The sequence below is a fragment of the Lytechinus variegatus genome, chromosome 7, assembly GCF_018143015.1.
Source record: "Lytechinus variegatus isolate NC3 chromosome 7, Lvar_3.0, whole genome shotgun sequence".
NCBI lineage: Eukaryota > Metazoa > Echinodermata > Echinoidea > Temnopleuroida > Toxopneustidae > Lytechinus > Lytechinus variegatus.
The window spans coordinates 3,864,846-3,884,351 of NC_054746.1; the positions used below are offsets into that span (position 1 = coordinate 3,864,846).

General features: G+C 34.8%; 1 protein-coding gene across 5 annotated transcripts in view; it reads left to right on the top strand.

The window, feature by feature from the left end:
• The window catches only part of LOC121418240 (tubulin polyglutamylase TTLL5-like), a 116,283-nt gene that overhangs the window by 18,663 nt on the left and 78,114 nt on the right, over positions 1–19,506 (top strand). For 2 of the 5 annotated variants that reach the window (XM_041611989.1, XM_041611993.1), the window contains exons 9-21: positions 226–295; positions 492–576; positions 1,292–1,393; positions 4,843–4,934; positions 6,161–6,268; positions 6,842–6,923; positions 7,793–7,854; positions 8,228–8,316; positions 10,670–10,696; positions 12,056–12,267; positions 12,446–12,508; positions 17,193–17,270; positions 19,297–19,454. In XM_041611989.1, coding sequence (XP_041467923.1) covers positions 226–295; positions 492–576; positions 1,292–1,393; positions 4,843–4,934; positions 6,161–6,268; positions 6,842–6,923; positions 7,793–7,854; positions 8,228–8,316; positions 10,670–10,696; positions 12,056–12,267; positions 12,446–12,508; positions 17,193–17,270; positions 19,297–19,454 — 1,228 coding nt within the window. Of the gene's footprint in view, positions 1–225; positions 296–491; positions 577–1,291; positions 1,394–4,842; positions 4,935–6,160; positions 6,269–6,841; positions 6,924–7,792; positions 7,855–8,227; positions 8,317–10,669; positions 10,697–12,055; positions 12,268–12,445; positions 12,509–13,731; positions 13,768–17,192; positions 17,271–19,296; positions 19,455–19,506 lie in introns of all 5 variants that reach the window. The other 3 variants (XM_041611992.1, XM_041611994.1, XM_041611990.1) reach the window with 3 other exon arrangements.

The window sequence follows — 19,506 nt, forward strand, 5'->3', positions numbered from 1 at the left end:
AGCGACATAAGCATTGCATTCTGGTCAAGTGTAATGTCCGTATAAAAATAATACACTCTCCCATGTGTGTGTCTGTGTAGGCGATCTTTTTCATTGATTGTTAAGCTTTGGCTTTATGATTTTACACAGTTAGGTCTATTTCAGTGTAGAAGAACCTGCTCTGCGATGTTTTGTAGGATTGTATAACGTGTGATTTATCAAATGATTTCCAAACTTTGTCAACAGCCTCAGAATGTACCATTAGATGCAGCTTATGTTGTGTGTCGATACCTCAACAACCCTCTACTCATTGATGGTAAGTATCACTTCTCATTTGTATTTGGTTTTCAACCACACAGGAATTTTGAAAAAATAGTGATGAAAATGCTTTTGAGGTAGTATATTGAAGGGTTTCTTAATGCTGTATGTATTATGGAATGATTAAATGATAATTCCTCAATGTTTTTTATCTGGTTGTGCAGTAAATATTTGTTTTGTTATCATCCATGTAGGTTTCAAGTTTGACCTGAGGCTTTATGTAGCAGTGACTTCATATGACCCTCTTCGTATATACCTCTATGAAGAAGGCTTGACCAGGTAAGGTGTTCTCTCGCAATATCAGATGAGAATAAGATATTTAAAGGGATGGTCCGGGCTGAAAATATATCTAAATAAATTGAGTAAAATTTACAGAGCATAATGCTGAAAATTTCATCAAAATCGGATTACAAATAACAAAGTTATTGAATTTTAAAATTTATCAATATTTTGTGAAAACAGTTATATGCACATCGTCATGAATATTCATTAGGTGGGCTGATGATGTCACATCTCCACTTTTCTTTTTCTTATGTTATTACATGAAATAAAAAATGTGTCATTTTTTCATACACATGTTAATAATGCGTCTCCTTTATGATGAAATAATTTGCGGCAATAAATAACTAATGAACTTAATCAGTGTCAATTCAATTGTTTTAGTTCTTGGTAAATTTTTTTTGAATAAACCTAAATTCATATAATGAAATACAAAAGAACAAGTGGGGATATCACAGAAAGTTATGGATTTTAAAAGTTCCCATTTTGTGACATTATCTGCTTCACTCGACCCAGGTGAGGCAAATGGGTACCGGCAGGAAGTAATTCCTCAAAAAGCTGTGTGCACCAGAACGGGTGGACTAGCTTAGCCAGGATAATATAGGAGCACCTTGAGCACCTAGCAAGGTGGATACATGCGCTATACAAATCCTATATTATTTATTTATTACTAATCCAGATAATGCATTTTTCTTCCTAACACCGTTTGTTTTAGGTTCGCTACTGTGCAATACCAACAGAACAATAAGACAATAAAGAACACGTGCATGCATTTGACCAACTACAGTTTGAACAAGAAGAGTCGTGATTACGTCAAGTGAGTATCTGTCATAATCATACAAGTAAAATAGTTAAGAGTGTTCTGTAGGGCAAGGGGGGAGGTTTAATATCTGTAAAATTTCATCCAAATCAACTTCAAGATGGAGTCTTTGGGGCAAGTCAATTTGCTTCCAAAACCATGAGTGTCCTGTGACTACAACTTCAAGGTAATTTGATCTTTGGGGCAAGTTAATTTGCTTTACCAGAAATGTCCTACGACTTGATCAAGTTAAGAAAAAAAACCCCCAAAACGTGCCAGAGTTGGTGACCTTCAATGAGATACCAGGAGACAAGGTTTAAAATATCAAACAAAATCATCAATTTTAATGGTATGTGGAAAAAGGATTCAGTATTGATAATAATAATAATTCTGTTTTGTCATCAACTTGACAACGCTTTCTTGATGTATATACCTTATTGTAACAAGTCAGATAGTTCTGCCAATCACCCTGGTCAATCTCATGCTTTTTGAGATGAACATATATAAGATCTTGTTAACAGCTATTCGAATTAGTTCCTTGTAAATAGTGCAATATTATTCATGCAACATGTAATAAAAAAAATGATTTGTCACCAATTTGAATATAGAAAGAATATATTGGTTACCAGTTTCTCTGTCACCAGCTTCCAGGACACTTATACATAAAAGCAAAAGGTATGAACTAAAACGATTGAATATTTCAACTTGAAGTAAACTTCGTGATGACTGAACATAGAATAGTAATATACACCTTCATCAATGAATTATGTCACGTCTCGCAAATCGGATCTGATACCTTCACATGTCAAAATTCAAATTTCACAATGTAAGCCGGTATTATACATTCTGTCATAAATCCAATTAAATACCCTAGTGACTTTGGAAAGGTAAAAGAAATAAAGCAGTAATCAATTTCAATGAATGCCGATACCATTAGGTTACCTTTTTTTAGACGATTCCGATTAAATAGAAAAAAAACTCTTTGTCACCAAGACATATGTGTGAGTAATTCCATTTTATCAACCAAATTTTCATCAATCCACTTGTCACCAAAACATTACCGAATCCTTAATTGAACTGATCACCGGGAGCATGCCCTTTGGTAAGGGTAAGGCATTAATCCTCAGTACCAGGTTTTTCGGAGAAGACCTTAAAGGGGAATCCAGCCTTGGCCACAAAATGTTGTGTTAGGAAGAAGAAAAATGAATTAAAAAGAATGGTGAAAGTTTGAAAGAAATCGGACAAGCAATAAGAAAGTTATAGCTGCTTTACGATTGAAATCACTAATACTATGAAGATTTCAAATTGGCAACTGGGTAAGTAAATCATGACAAGTGGCAAGGACAACTTTCCCATAGGCCATGTACTTTATTATCAGGGATTTGTGGTTTTCTCTTAAGTACCCATTCCCCTGGGGCAGAAATCTAAATATAGCCCAGGTAGTATATTGTTTTATGTCCTCATGAAAGAAAAATGTGATTTTAAATAAAACTTTTGGGGAAAATTACATTTTAGCCTTAATATGTATTGGAGTATATGGAAGAGTAGTCCTTGCCCTTACATCACTATGACATCCCATATGCTGCCAATTTGAAGTCTCCATGGGTATAGTGATTACCAATATTTACAACTTTTAAAAATTCATAACTTTCTTGTTGTTTGTCCAATATTGGTCGAACTTTCACCTAACAACTTGTCTGATTTTCCTTTTCCTTATAAAAACAAGTTTTTATTTGGGTTGGATTCCCCTTTAAGCCATCGGTCCTCTGGTTGCTTGCTTTCAAGCAATCATGCTTTCTCAATCAACAAACATGGGCGATTGACCCAACGTCTTCTCCAAAACTAAACAGATCTAAACACTCACCAATCAAACAGCAAAAGCAATTTACGTTTCAACCAAAAGCCCTCTGTAGATCAAATTATGCGATCTCTGTGCCAAAACGTTAGATGCTCATGAATTCGCGCTCGCCGATCTTGCCGCGAAATACGCGAAAATTTCCACTTATACAGTATTTCATTTTTGTCTCACCTGCATAGCAGAGTGAGACTATAGGCGCCGCTTTTTCATAACTTAGAAAGTATATGGACCTAGTTCATGAAACTTGGCCATAAGGTTAATCAAGTATTACTGAACATCCTATTAGAGTTTCATGTCACATGACCAAGGTCAAAGGTCATTTAGGGTCAATGAACTTAGACCATGTTGGGGGAATCAACATCAAATTCTTAACCTGAGGTTAAGTTTTTGAAATGTCATCATAACTTAGAAAATATATGGACCTAGTTCATTAAACTTGGACATAAGGTCAATCAAGTATCACCAAACATCCTGCATGAGTTTCATGTCACATGACCAAGGTCAAAGGTCATTTAGGGTCAATGAACTTTGGCCGATTTGGGGGTATCTGTTGAATTACAATCAAAACTTTAAAAAGTTTTTGTATCTGATTCATGAAACTTGGACATAATAGTAATCAAGTATCACTGAACATCCTGTGCAAGTTTCAGGTCACATGATCAAGGTCAAAGGTCATTTAGGGTCAATGAACTTTGGCCGAATTGGGGGTATTTGTTGGATTACCATCATAACTTTGAAAGTATGTTGGTCTAGTTCATAAAACTTGGACATAAGAGTAATCAAGTATCACTGAACATCCTGTTGCAAGTTTCAGGTCACATGATCAAGGTCAAAGGCCATTTAGGGCGCATTCTAGGTCACATGACCAAGGTCAAAGGTCAATGAACTTTGGCCATAATGGGGGTATCTGTTGAATTACCATCATAACTTTGCAAGTTTATTGATCTGACTTTTGAAACTTGGACATAAGAGTAATCAAGTATCACTGAATATCCTGTGCAAGTTTCAGGTCACATGATCAAGGTCAAAGGTCATGTGAGGTCAATGAATTTTGGCCACATTGGGGGTATTTGTTGAATTACCATCCTATCTCTGTAAGTGTATTGGTCTAGTTCATAAAACGTGGAAATAAGAGTAACCAAGTATCACTGAACATCTTGTGCGAGTTATAGTAGTTTTCAAAGTCAGCAATGCTGCTATGTTGAATCGCGTGATGCAGGTGAGATGGCCAGAGGCACTCCACTTGTTTATAGATTTGACAATAAGGACCAACTTCACTGAATCATATATTACTACTTATTCCACATGTTCAGGGAAGAATTAATCGTTGTTTGACAATGAGGAGAAAAATAGAATATTCCCTATTTCATATAATGAAATACAAAAGAAATGGTGTGTGGATGACACACACTCCTCATTTGCATACCGACCAGGATGTGCATTTAACTGAAATTAAGCAAAACTTTAAAATGTCACAACTTTCTTATTTTACATCCGATTTTGATGAAATTTTCAATGGTATGCTTGCTGGATTTTTCTCTTTTTATTAAAATCAACATTGTCTTGGGGTGGACTTGTCCTTTAATTATTGATTCTATTATTGCTTTAGGTGTGATGACGGAGACATTGAGGACTATGGAAACAAGTGGAGTTTAGGAGCAATGCTAAGGTACCTCAAGAAACAAGGCAAGGATGCTAAACGTAAGTATACAGGATATTACATCGCCTAGTAGAAGTATGCATTCCACAACATTTTTTATAATTTTTTTTTCATCAGAATTTCAATGTGTTTTTCTTGTATCCACGGCACCATTTCATATGGGTCTGTACTTAGAACCTGACTTGTTGATTAGTCGAGAAGGACTTCTTTTATGAAGTATTTATTGGAGCAACTGAATGACACATTTCTTATCAACTGAACATTATGCATTGTTTCGCAAATACGATCAACAGGGTTTGATCAGAAGTACTTTTTTTACGCCTGTCCTACAGGACGTGTGATGGTTTCCGTCCGTCTGTCTGTTCATCCGTTAACTTTTCCTTGTAAGCGCAATAACTTACGTTAATCTTAACCGAGGCTCACATAAGTTGGTGTATGATACTAACTTGGATCCCAGAGAGTCTATTGATATTGAGTTCAAAAGGTCGAAGGTCAAGGTCACAGTGACATGTTTTCATCTTTAATACACTTCTGAAGTCCTTGTAAATGTGATAACTTCAGTTAAACTTAACCTAGGCTCATTGTATAAAACTAGCATGGATCCCAGAATTCTATTGATTTGGGGGTCTAAAGGTCAAGTTGCCACCGTTCCACTTTTCTTTCTTGACCAATAATTCCATTTTCCACGCTACAGGCGAGTGTATTATGTGCTCACCCTAGCGACACTCTTGTTCAAAAAATCTATCAACTACTCTTAAGTGAATCTTGATCAAATTTTACTTAGAAGCGAATGTGTGTTCTGAATATTTGAAATTTGAAAAGAGCTGGACGTACTGAAATAACTGAGGAGTGGAATAGTATTTTGCAAGGTGATGAAAAGTGTTTGGTGAACAGAATGACTATATTGCTGAATAGAAATACTTGATCATAAGAGTACCATGGGCAATTTTTTTCGTCAGTGAATATCACATTGCATATATTAACTTCTTTTAGCAATGAAAGTATCATATTCCATACAAATTGTTTGTTTTCCACAAGATAATATTTGTTTATGAGTTTTACAAGAAAAAAAATACAAAGTGAGGAGGAGTTTGCACCAATTTTACCAAGAAATAATTTCTAGCGAATAACTAGTATTCAGTGTTCCGAAACTTGATGAAATCATTGCCAGTGAATGACAAGTTGACAAACTTGATGAAATAGTTCTCTGATAGAGTACTGTGTTGATTATTATTTTGAATAATTGATTTGAATTCTATATTTACAGTTCTACTTTCGAGAATAGAAGATGCAGTGAACAAAACAATAATCTGTGCAGAGCTTCCTGTGGCTACCGCCTGTAAGATGTTCCAACCATACAGGGGAAATTGCTTTGGTAAGGAATACTGCTTTGATCATGTTATATCTGTAAAGCGCTTTGGAGACATTGTTTCGATAGCACTATACAGTGCGTCCCAGAAAAAACAAAACCCAGATTTATCGATGATGTATTATAACTTCATTACAAATACAATAGACAAATGACCTATCATTGTAAAGCTTAGAGTCTCCTCTTTTATTTGAAATGACTTAGAATATTCTTCATTCATTGCCCACCATTGTTTTATATAAAGTGTCAATCAAATGGTGAAAAGAAATGTTTGATTGTTTTTAAGTAGATTCATCAATTACATTTGAACTCATGATTTCATCAAATAAATCTTCATTAATTGAATGAATGAATGAATGATTGAATGAGCTTCTTTTAAGAAATTGAATAGCTGCTTTACTATGTTCGTTGTCAGTGATGAAACTTATTTTAATGTGATGCATTATCAAAGAATGAAAATTTGAAAAGAATTTGGTTTCAAAAGATTTATATATAAAAAAAATGAAGGCATTTCATCAAGGATATTGAAATGTCATTGCATCAAGTTTTGAATAATTATGTATTTCTGTTTATCCACAGAGCTTTATGGTTTTGATATCTTAGTAGATGCCAATCTCAAACCCTGGGTGTTAGAAGTCAATCTCTCTCCATCATTAGCTACGTAAGTTGCACATCGTTCATCATATATTACTTGTTAGATCTAAATGAAATCAAAATGTATTTCCACCAACCGACATTTATCACATGATTAGAATACATGGCAGTATACAGTATGAAGTGAGTGAAGTATCTACATAAAGTCTAGAGAATGTCCATGATATTTTTTGCATTGTTATTCCATATGTACCTTCCCTACGTAGAGTTTTGGAATGAGTTATATAATGACAATAATGATAATAACAGTTCTTGTATAGCACTTATGACATTATGAATATAACGTCCCTGTGCGCTTAGAAAGGACTTGGATATTATTACCCCGGCTTTAGCTTGGCGGCCGTAATTACTTACAGCACACATGGAGCGTTGTGGCCCAGTGGATTAGTCTTCGGACTTTGAAACAGAGGGTCGTGGGTTCGAATCCCAGCCATGGCGTAATTTCCTTCAGCAAGAAATTTATCCACATTGTGCTGCACTCGACCCAGGTGAGGTGAATGGGTACCCGGTAGGATTTTTCCTTGAACGCTTTAGCGCCTATTAATATGGCGGCTCAGCTACAGCCGGGGTAATAATATGATACCAATTATCAAAGCGCAGTAGAGTATATGCACATAGTAGCTGCGCTATATAAATGGACCTATTATTACGTGCTTTTCAAGGAATTAATCCCTACCGGGGTTCCCATTTACCTCACCTGGGATGAGTGCAGCATGCTGTGGATGAATTCCTTGCTGATTGAAACTATGCCATGTCTGGGATTTGAACCCACAATCCTCTGTTTCAAGGTCCAGAGACTTATCCTCTGGGCTAAAATGCTGATTGTCCATACCACTCTTCACTTCCTTTTATTTTCTCTTTCATTACCGTCTCCAGTGAAGCACCGATCGACATGAAGATCAAGTCTAACGTGTGTGGTGATCTCTTTAGTTTAACCGGTATGTTGTTGTATTCATGACATCAATGTTCACAATTATGATTACATTTTATAGTTATAGGCTGTAGAAGGCTTTTCAAAATAATATTACAAATTTTCTAACACAAACTTTCTTCAAGTTAAAGTGAAATAGTTGTTATGTGTATCTCAATGGAAGAATATATGAGACAGTGTCAGTTTCTCTACGACAGTATTTTTTCATTTCCCTACTCTTAAAAGAGATTTTTTTGCCAAAAAATGCTAAAAAATTTCTTTGTACCCTGTTCAATGCCCATTGCTTATTTCATAAACAAAGATTTCATTATATTTGTACTTTTAAGTTTGCATGAATGAGATGCTTTCATAATGATCGTGCGTATTGTTTTTGTTGACAGGTTTCGTTGTACAAGATCCCGTGATGAGACGCATGCAGCAGAGTAGAAGAAATCAGGATCTAGCTGCTTCTAGTACACTAAGACAACAGGTATGATAGGGTGTAGAGGTGGTATAATGGCAGAAGACACTTATAAAGGAGATATACATATATTATACCAACCTATTATCTAGGCGGTGGCTGCAGCGATATCTGTGCTGTTAGGCTTAATTTAAAAAAAAATACACATTTTGTAGGTCTGATGCAGGAGACTACTCGGGCACGCAAGGCTCGTAGTCCTTCGCATCAGACATATTGCATCCAATGCGTGTGACGGCATCAGACTCTAAAGCAAAGGCAATATCTGCAGCGTCCGCCAATGCTACAGGCTAATATCATGAAGGAAGAAAGCTTTAAGATAACTCCCATCTTACAAAGGGTTATGAATCAAACTACATATCTCAGATGCAATTCTTTGTTTCTCGGTCACTTCAATGTCTTTCCTTAAAGGTGCATGATCCCTGTCGCTGTTACTAGTGTTCGGTGGTTTTGTTCTCGCCGGCATCTTATAAAGATTATCAATGAAATTTGCATGCAGCCATTGATCGTCAGCCAGTCGCACAGCAAATGCAGGCATTAACAGTGCACATACACTACCAGTGGCGGACCGTGACCCGGAGGAGACAATTGATTGGAGGGGCACCGTATTTTTTGTGAACAATGCTGTGCCCCTCCAATGCTTTGTCTCCTGTGGTCACAGTCCGCCACTGTACGCTATGCTGCATTTGACTACGTCGGCATTGACCTAGCCATCATTCTGCTGACATCACTTCACACAGAAGAAAGAGGCGGATCCCGCCTGCCAAGATCTTTTGAACAGCAGCCGAAGCTTATGCATCTGAGAATCATCATAGATTGGACGTTTGGAACATGGCATCTGCGTAAGCATCCTATAACATGGATGTCAATGGCCAGCTGGCGTAGCCCGCAGAGTATGCATATGTCTAGCAGCGCCCTCAGTCCAGGGATCCTGCACCTTTCAAATCTTGTATATATGTTTATTCTTAAAGGCGACCGCACACCTTACGATTGGTCTGCGACCCGATTTCAGAATAAAATGTAATGGAATTTGATGCTAATATTGAGACTTGGATTATCTTACTGTGTAATGTTCTAAATCATCGTACAAATTCCTATGTTCAAATCTGTGACTATGCTCTCATCCTTATTAGAATAAAAGCAAATTTAATATCTAGTCGTAATGACATCATATCAGTCGTACGATTTGTAACTAATTTGGCCTTTACTCCAAAATAGAGGCTTGCAATCTTTCAAAATGGTTATATTAGTATTCTTTCAATTAATTCTAACCTCAAATAGAATGATATGTTCCATTCACATTTTCAGAAAATGAGCAAAATGCGATATGTTCAAAAATCGGATCGCGAACAGTCGTAAGGTGTGCGGTGGCCTTAATAAAGATTCATTTGTTTTTAAATTCAATTGATGTTAATTTACATTGTTGATATTTTCCATGTTATCTATTTGAGTGGCAGTGGATTTGAATCCTGTCCTTCAATAACAATGCTATCTCACAATCTGTAAATTGATTCACATCTTTTACAACATGATTTTCTTTATCGTTGTGATTCTAATTTTCTTCATTATTTTTCATTAGAGTTTGATAATATTTCCAGTTTTCTCTATTTACTTAATAACGATTTTGAGATGATGTTAATTTTTTTTCCTTTTTTACATTCAGTCTCAATTAATGATTATTTGAAGCATTTATTTAAAACCCAGATGTCGAAATTGATGTTTTGCCATTAGAACCATCAGTGCATCAGTTTTTTTATTTTTTTTTTTCAATGATATTGAAAAATCCCACTTTGGAGAATTTCATTAAACAGATAGTCAGTGATTTTTCTCTGTCTATTTTTAAAAGCTACTGTTAATCCTTGCATCTGTATGGCTGAGAGCAAATTAGTTGGTTAAAATCACCAGGCCTGAAAACACTAACAAATCTTTTCATGAAATGCTTCCCTATCTTGACCTTTCCAAAGGACCATGTCTTAAATGCATCTTTACTCTCAAATGTTGAATGAAATAATCAAAAGAAATTGACAATGTATCACTTCGTAGCTTTTCAATCGTTAATAACATTTTTTAGGGTGGTCAAAAAATTGGAAAAATCCTGATTTACATATTCAGAAAGGCTGTTTAATTTTCATCTGGGAAGTATTTCATGAAAACAAATAGTGATATTAATTTATTTTTTTGCTCTGGTCCAATGATGCAAGAATTTCAGTAGCGTATAATAAATAGTAAAGCCATTGATTGTTTGCTTTATGAAACACCCCCTGTTTTCTACAATCATTAATTATCTTTCATTCATTTCACCCTTGTTTGCATGATCCTACCATCATTGCATTGCTGTGTTCTCACTTACATCCCATGTACTTAGAAGGAGCGCATTGGCTCTGCCTTCTCGGTGAGTTCCATTTCACACAAGACTTTTTACTGCTTAAGGCCACCGCACACCTTAGGACTGTTCGCGATCCGATTTTGGAACAAATCGCATTGTGCTCATTTTCTGAAAATGTGAATGGAACTTATCATTTTATTTGAGGCTAAAATCAATTGAAAGAATACTAATATAACCATTTTGAAAGATTGCAAGCCTTTATTTTGTAGTAAAGACCAAATAAGTTTCAAATCGTAGCCAATTGTACGCCTGCTATGACGTCATTATGACTCAATATCAAATTTGCTTTTATTCTAAGAAGGATGATAGCATAGTCACAGATTTGAACTTTCAAACATTACACAGTAAGATATTCCAAGTCTCAATATTAGCATCAAATTCTACTACATTTTATTCTAAAATTGAGTTGCAGACCAATCGTAAGGTGTGTGGTCACCTTTAGATGATATGCATTCTTTTAAAAGTTAGATTTCTCTCTTTCATGATGAACCTTCAACCTTACATTTAACGCCTACCTTCTTCCTAAGTTCTAATCTCCACTTTTCCTTCTTTCTCTCCTCTTCCTTTCTCATTGAGCCTTTCATCCCTTTTTTTATTGTCATTGATCGCATCTCTGAAATATTGCGGATTTGATTTTATGAAAATTGCTCTTAAAAGTTTAGTCTAGTCTTCAAGCATGTATTGGCATAATATGTTTATAACCACACTTTCTTTTCTTTGTTTTTTTTTTATTCATTGTTTGTTCTTTCATTCTGAACAATTTGAAACATTGAGTAGTACCTGGAGTAAAATATGAGTTGAGAATTGTAGCTCTGTCAAGCAAAATTTGTAGCTGAGATTAAAAAGTTTTTATACATACACCATTATGCTGTCAGACATATCTCATTTGTCGCGAGTACATGTGTATTCACATGGACATGTAGAGAAACAATCTGTAATGGATTGAATGCCTTCACTCTTTTTGAGAAATAATGCTGGCCATTATTCCCATAAACCATTAATTATATCCTTTGATTTGCTCTTTTTTTTTTCATTTTCCATGTTTCTGTTTAGAATATATTTATGCTCATTCATACATATTCCAACATTTTTCCAACATTACTAAATGTCCATTCGGCTTTAACCAGGCAATGCTTCAGGTGGGTGTTTCATGAAAGTTGTCAGCACTGACTAAATTGTCAGTGCGGACTATTTCTGTGAAATCCTTGGTTTTTATTGGCTGAGAGGCTCTGGTCTCTGACTGTTACCTTGGTTACTGTCGGAGAAAGACAACGTTTCAGTGCTTACAACTTTCATGAAACGGTCCCCTGGTATTATTCTTCAAATAAAGTTGGACATTCCTTCTCATATCTGCCCTTTCCACAGCGACAAAGACCCAACTCTGCCGGGGTGGTGGGTAACAAGCTTGTCAGACCAAACTCTGGTAGAAAGTCCGCAGCAGCATCGTCGGGTCCCAAAGATGGTTCCGGACTGACTCTAGAAGAACGAAAGATAATCCTCGAAAGCAGGGAGGAATACGCTAGGAGAGGGGGATGGATGAGAACTTTTCCCTCACCAAACTCAATGGAGAAATATGGGTGAGTAATACTTAATAGTACTTATCTTAAGATTTTATGGTGTGCAAACAAATTTTAAAAAGTGATACTTTTATGCATATGTATTTGAAAAAGACACAATTCTATTCTTTCAATGTGTATTTATGAACATGAATTAATGATTCATATGTTTGTCTTTCCGTTATCATCTTCCTTTCAGTTCCTTAATGGAAAGTAGGAATTCCATGAACCATTTACTACATTCAAGACTCTTCTCTGACAAGTAAGTTTCACTAATACAATTTTAATAATTTGCATTACCTATATTATAAAATGCCCAACATCAGCTTTATACCCTGGTTATTATGCTATTTTCGTCTTATTTAAATTCAATGTGCAGTTGTAAAATATTTGTGTGGACAATATGTGTGTAGATTTTTATCATTAGGGTAGAGTGATGGATTTTTGCTTTGTTTTAACATTTTCAAATATATACGCATCAATATATTGTAATCTCGTTCTTTTTATCAACTTTGGTTTTCCAATTATTCAATGTACTGTGTTTGCACCTTAATGTTGCTATCAATGCAAAATCAATGTTTGATTTCATTTTAGAATGGAAGAATAAACCTCAATTGTATTTTACTTAATTGCATCTCTACTTTTATGGATTGGTTTCAAATGGATTATGCTTGATAATGTCATCTAATGTAGGGTTCATATTTTCTTGACAGAGCTTTATAAGGATTTAAGAAGGCTTTAAGAAGGACTTATAAGGATTTAAGAATAAGTTAAGATTGGGATACATCATCTTTACATTCCTCTTTAAGAAGGATTTTTATAAGGATCTAAGAATAAGTTAAGATTGGGATACATCATCTTTGCATTCCTCTTTAAGAAGGATTTATAAGGATTTAAGAATAAGTTAAGATTGGGATACATCATCTTTATATTCCTCTTTCGGTTCTATTCTTTAACAATAATAACATCACTGGGGAATTTTCAGTCTCTTTTGTTACTTTGAAATGCTAGATGCATATAACTGTTGGAGTTCTTTTCATTCACTTTTACCGATTTTTATATCCTGTTAACGAATGCAAATAGTCTGCTCAAAATTTAATAACTAACCTCTGGAAATATATTCTCAAACCTGGACTGTTTGCTCCAAATGTAACAAGCTTAAACAAAGAATTAACTTAATCATTTATATAGTTTAAATTCTATTTTAAGAAAGAGAATAAGTTGAGGTTACAAGCAAAATTCTTATACACCCAACATATATCAACTGACATGGTATAATTGTCTTGCCAGTTAAATTAAATTGTTCATTTGCTGTTCTGTCATAATTAATAAGAAGGTTGAAAGAATCAATACAATCTTATTGTGTATTCTATATCTAGATATTAAAAAGGTGTGTTCACATTAGATAGGTAAGATTAGACTGTGAGCTAGTATGAACATTACTTCCTATGATTGACCATAGCGGTGTCTTCTATTGCGTTATAGGCGAGGTCAAGCGACCTCTAGTACACGCTCTCCAAGGTAATGCTTTCATATTTTACTTGCATGAAGCAAGCATTGGAGCATGATATCTTTTTACATTTCTGGTTCTTTGGCTTTTTGCTTTCATTTTCGCAAATTGATTTTGCTTTTTCTGATTCCTTTTTTCCCTTCCAGAGAAGGAATTTTATGGTCTGATGAAAAGCAAATGCAAAAGTCACTCTCATTTCAAAAGTAAATAGCAGCTTTCTTTACAAGTCAGTTTGAAATTTTGTACATTGTCATAAAAGTACAATTTCAATTTTTGCTCAGAAATTCTTCATTATCACTTTTGCAAGGAAACACCACTTTTTATTCATATCTAAAATAATATGCTACATTATAACATTTAGACAAAAAAGAAAACGTTAGTGATAAAATAGTACAGTACCTTAATTAATTCAATAGACATAAAACAATGGTTATAATATTTGAAGTTGCAGATTGCATACACATATATAAAGATCTTTTACTTAATACTATTCCTGAATAACTAATAGTGTATTATAAAAAAAGAGAGAAATATACTTGAAATAAGAAGAGAGAAATAAGAAGTGAGGGTGAACTGACAATTCTTAAGAGGAATATTTAGGGAGCGGTGGGATTATTATTCAGGTATGTGCTTAGGATAAATTTTAAATTTGCATTTAAATGGGTATGTATGGAACTGTAAATTTTAAAGTCAAGTTGGAGATCATTTCAAAATAATGGATGGAGTTGTGTAGATTTGGAGACAAAGACCTGCTCGATATGGTTATTGTGTTAATTTTTTCCATACTCCAGGCTCTATTTTCTTTATCATGCAACATTGTAATTGTTCTTCTAAAGCCCAGCGCTCACGATGCGATGCAATTGCAACAAAATCAGAGCGTGTGCCAACCTGCCAACGCACTGCAACTGCGACCCGCTTGTTGCATTGGGATCGCATATCAAATGATCTCAGACATTTGACATGTCAGATCTTCCTGCGATTTTGCTAATTTCAACCAGTCGGATTTGTTCTAGACGACGTCATGGCCAATCTTCTGCAGCTATGTTGCGCAGACAGCATAGCCGCAGAAGAGACGCCTTGAGATACAACGCTCTGCGCAGCTGTTGCAATCAAATTGTGTGCACTTGGCTTAAAAGCCCGAATTCACAAAGGAGTTTTTGAAAACCCACAGTTGAGTCCATGGTTTATGCAGATTTCCTGTATAAATTATGCTTAATTTAGCACGTATCTGGTGCGTATATAAAAAATGTCCAATTCTGATGCGCGCTTTTGTCACAGTGCACCAAATTGACGCCTGTTACCATGGTTAGATACGCTATTTTATTCATGAGTCCACTGTCAAGGAAAACAATTCAAGGTTTGTCAATGTGCTCTGAGGCATCATTTTCCTCCAATCAGAGAGTAAAGATGAACTCCCTGTTCCAACCCTGTCTGTAGCAACATGATGTTTTTATTAAATTTTTTTTACCACAACATCTTGTGATAGGTCAATATATAGATTTTGTACTATTTGCAAGTATGAAAAACAAAATATGTAATTCCTCATTGCATATATAGGTTTTCATATCCATTGCAAGATTTCTCTTGCATAAAAACCGAGTAATAATTTCTGTTTACAAGAATAAAACTAAGCATAGTTTTTCAATTTGATATTTTCAGGAATGACTTATAATTTTCAGAAAAAAATATAATAATGCTACAGTCGGTGTAATAATAAGAACAAATTAATCTTATGTTGAATGAAGTTGTAATGTTACATAATGTAGTACAGAGTGTGAGTGATTATCAAAGTAATATTACATTAGTTGATTGGAAAAAGCTTATTTACATGTTACACTTATATAATATTGACTGGCCTTGAGGGGAACATCAAATATATTGCCAGCAAAAGAATCATATTGGCCCGAGTCTTTAGACGAGGGCAATATGGGTCTTTTAAGGGCAATATATTTGATGTTCCCCGAAAGAACAGCCAGTCAGTATTTTTATTATCATCCAAATCAGATATCTAGAGCAAAAATCATGATAATGGGGATATTTCTTTTAAAAATAGAGTTCTATTGTGTCATGTTAATATCGGTCTAGGCTCTGCACTTTACCATTATGACGTACTTGCAAGCGCTCGGATCCAGCGTTGTCTTTATTATGACGTATATTGTTGGTGGGCGGATCCTTATGAAGCGTATCTCTTTATACGCATCCACAAATTCCCGGATGTGAGACCAGGGAAAATACAAAGGTATATTTTGCTTCGTCTCTGCATGCAAAGTAAATACGCGCACTGAGACCGAGGAAAATACAAACAATATACCTACCCTTCCCGATATTCAGAAAATGTAGGGCAATACGGTTTTGTAAATGACCAGCTCAGATGTCTGATACGGGTGATAATATTGCATATTGACTTTGAGAGTTGAGTTCATATTAACACTCCATTCATTTTTTCTTTAGGTATCACTTGTTTGCAGTGTTTGCTTTGCACTCCCTTTAACTACATGCAGTAGTATCTTATCATCCTACCTTTCATCTTTAATCTTCACATCCCTCCAGTACAATCCTTTTTTTTTTGTTGGTAAATTGTCATTTGGTCTTCAAATACTACTATTATATAGTTTGTAGCTTTAATGCAAGAAACACTCTTCACATACCTGGTTGTATTACAGAGAAGAAAAAAAAATCAATCCTCTTCAATACAGAACATAAAACTTTGGAAGTTGTACTACAACAGAGTCAAAATGAAGGACATTAATTTGTTTAAAGGGATCGTTTAACTTTGTGAGCAGCTGTTTTAAAAAATTCTCAAACTGAGACGAAACATGTGTATGAGTGCCTGTATGTGTCCTCAAAAACCCAACTATATTCAAACTTTGGTTTACATCTCCAAGGTTTTAAAATTGATCCTGTAGATATAATACTTTTGGGATGGTATTTTTACACTATGAGCCTAATGTTTAGCCCATTTTCAAGAACCAAAATGAGAATTTTTCAAATCAGAACAAAGTTATATGATCACTTTAACTCATGTGGTGTTATAAGAAACCCGTGTTCAATTCCATATTGAGAATAAGTCATGAAATCAAGTGGAAATTCGTGGTTGATTTGTGTTAGATTACAGCTCAACTTTCTTGCAGCACCGCACCCCATTAAGCTTTATTTACAATTGAACATGAATTTGTGGCCTATTTAGCTTAATTAGACAAACTGTCTTGGGCTCTGTTACACACAAAAGTTGATGATCAGTCACGAAATGGTGATAGCCAATCAAGCTCCATGTTCTTGACCACCAACCAATCAGAAGTGCCCTTTCACATATTCTTTCCATTGAAAAATTTTGTGAAACTGCACCCTGTTTTCATAAGGACCAAATGGCAATAAACCAATGGCCTATCACATCCACTGTTCCCCTATATACCCCTGATCCTCATCCTTTACGCAGTGTGGATTCTAGTAGTTCATCTCCCAGACCTAAATCGGCTCATTCAACTTTGGCTTCATCCAGAGCCAGACAGTGCACGTAAGTTTTGATGTCTTAAATAGCTAACATCCGCAACTGAAAAGTGAATCGGTTGCAAAATATATGTCTCTTTAATCAGCATGCAGGTCACCCGTAGCATGATCTACAATTCGCATAGTTTTAACTATTAATTGATTAGATCAATTTTGCGATTTGATTGATTATACTAATTTACACATAATTCATGCATGATATTAAAATTTTAGCTATAAATTGATAGATAAAAGCTCAGATATGTTTACTTTTGTTTATTCTCTATGATCTTCGTTAATGTAATTTAAAAAGATGAGGGTGTCTACTATCAAAATTAAGTGATTTTTTTATATGGTTATGTAAATTTCTTAAAATCTAACCCTTTATGATATATTTTTTTCCTGATGAAGAATACTTCTGCGATCGTAATTTACATGCGTTTAATTATTTCTAATCAGTAAAAGCAATAATAATCATTCATACATGAATTTTGGCTAAGAAAACAAAATTTATTTAAATTCTATACAAAATTATTTTAAAAGCATTTTTTACCCATGTGCATACTGTATAATTTATTTTTATATTAGCTTGTCTTGGCATCATGAACTTGGTCTCCATATATGCGCTAGACTTGAAGCCAAACAATGTAATGAAACATGATTTTTAGAATGTTTTTGTTTAGGCTTTATCATGCAATGCATAGAAGGGGGTGAGAAGCCCCTCCCTGCAACCCCCACTCACCCCACCACGTTTGAGTATACTTTCAGATACTATTGTAAAAAAAAAACTTATCAGATTTGCTAAGCTCCATTTTTTAATAATAAAAGAGGTCAGATATTCTGAATATGTTTTGTTTACTGCACTAAATGAATGATCAATTTTTGTTTGGATGTTGATTTCTCATTTCATAATATATCACAGGCAAATCAGTTTTGACTAATATCAAAGAATTTATCACTTCCTACATGTTTATCATTTCCCCCACATGTCTTCCCTCTTTTTATTACATTTTACTTATACATGTACTACATTTGTTTGTTTTATTTTTTGTTGTTTGTATTGTATATGTTGTTTTTGCAGTTTGTGATGTGGTACTGATTTTAGCAACATTTCAACTTTTAACATTGTTATATGTCTTTTATGTTTTTTTTATGATACACATTAATAACAATGCCTTCAGTAAATAAAAAGGCTTTAATGGGATAAATTTTAATTTGTAAACAAATTTTTGGCATTACTCCTACGTGTTTAAAATCTGCAGTCTTCTTTTTGCGTGTAATCTCATTGCGGAATTCATGTGTGCCATATTGGCTGCATGAGTATTGCAAGCAAACATTTTATTGCCCTCCATCTCTAAAGTTCCTGGATGTGAGACCGTGGAAATAAAAAGGTATATATTGCATCACCTGTGCATGCAAAGTCAATGCAAGCATAGAGACCAAGCAAAATACAAACAATATAACCATCCCTTCCCGACAATCATTAAATCTAGGGAAATACAGTTTTTTAAATGACCTGCTTAGATGTCTGATACAGATAATAATATGCTATATTCAGGGAGTAGTTGATGAATGTTGAAATATTTCATTGTAGTAATAATAAACTATGATTGGTAGTATCTGTGAAATTTTATCATAAATACAGTCAAATCTGCTTTAGGAACTACCTCTCTGTAAATACCACTCGTTTGATTTCTGAAAAAAATAATTTTCACCATGGAAACAAGTATTACAAGAACCTATCCATCCACAAAGACCATGTGATCAACACTGCTTTTCTCTCTGTTCGATGGTCTTTGTGGACAGGTTGCATTGTAACATGGTTTCTAAAGTAAAGTTATATCTACCACATTAAATGAAAACATCATTTGATATTTTGCAGATTATCTTTAAATAAACCTGACACATTAAAACGTCTTTTTTTGGAAATGCCTCCTGATATCATTTTACTTTCTTGATTTATTGAAATTTATGCAGTATGGTTTGTGTATGGCTTGAGGCCGTTTGCTCTAGTATTAGAATGCATCTGTTTGTGTGTGTTTCTATAACAACAGGAAGATGTCTCATGGGATGATGCATGAACTCCAAGAGAGGGAATTTGAAGAGCATTTAGCCCAGTTACTCCGGAAGCTCAGTACCAAAGACAACTCGGTAGAAAGGCGCAACCTACGCAACAGGGTCCGCAACAAATTTCCTGCCACAAAGAGGCTAGGTAGGCTCAAAACAGGGCATGCTCTGTTATCTTCTTCTTACAAGGGATGATG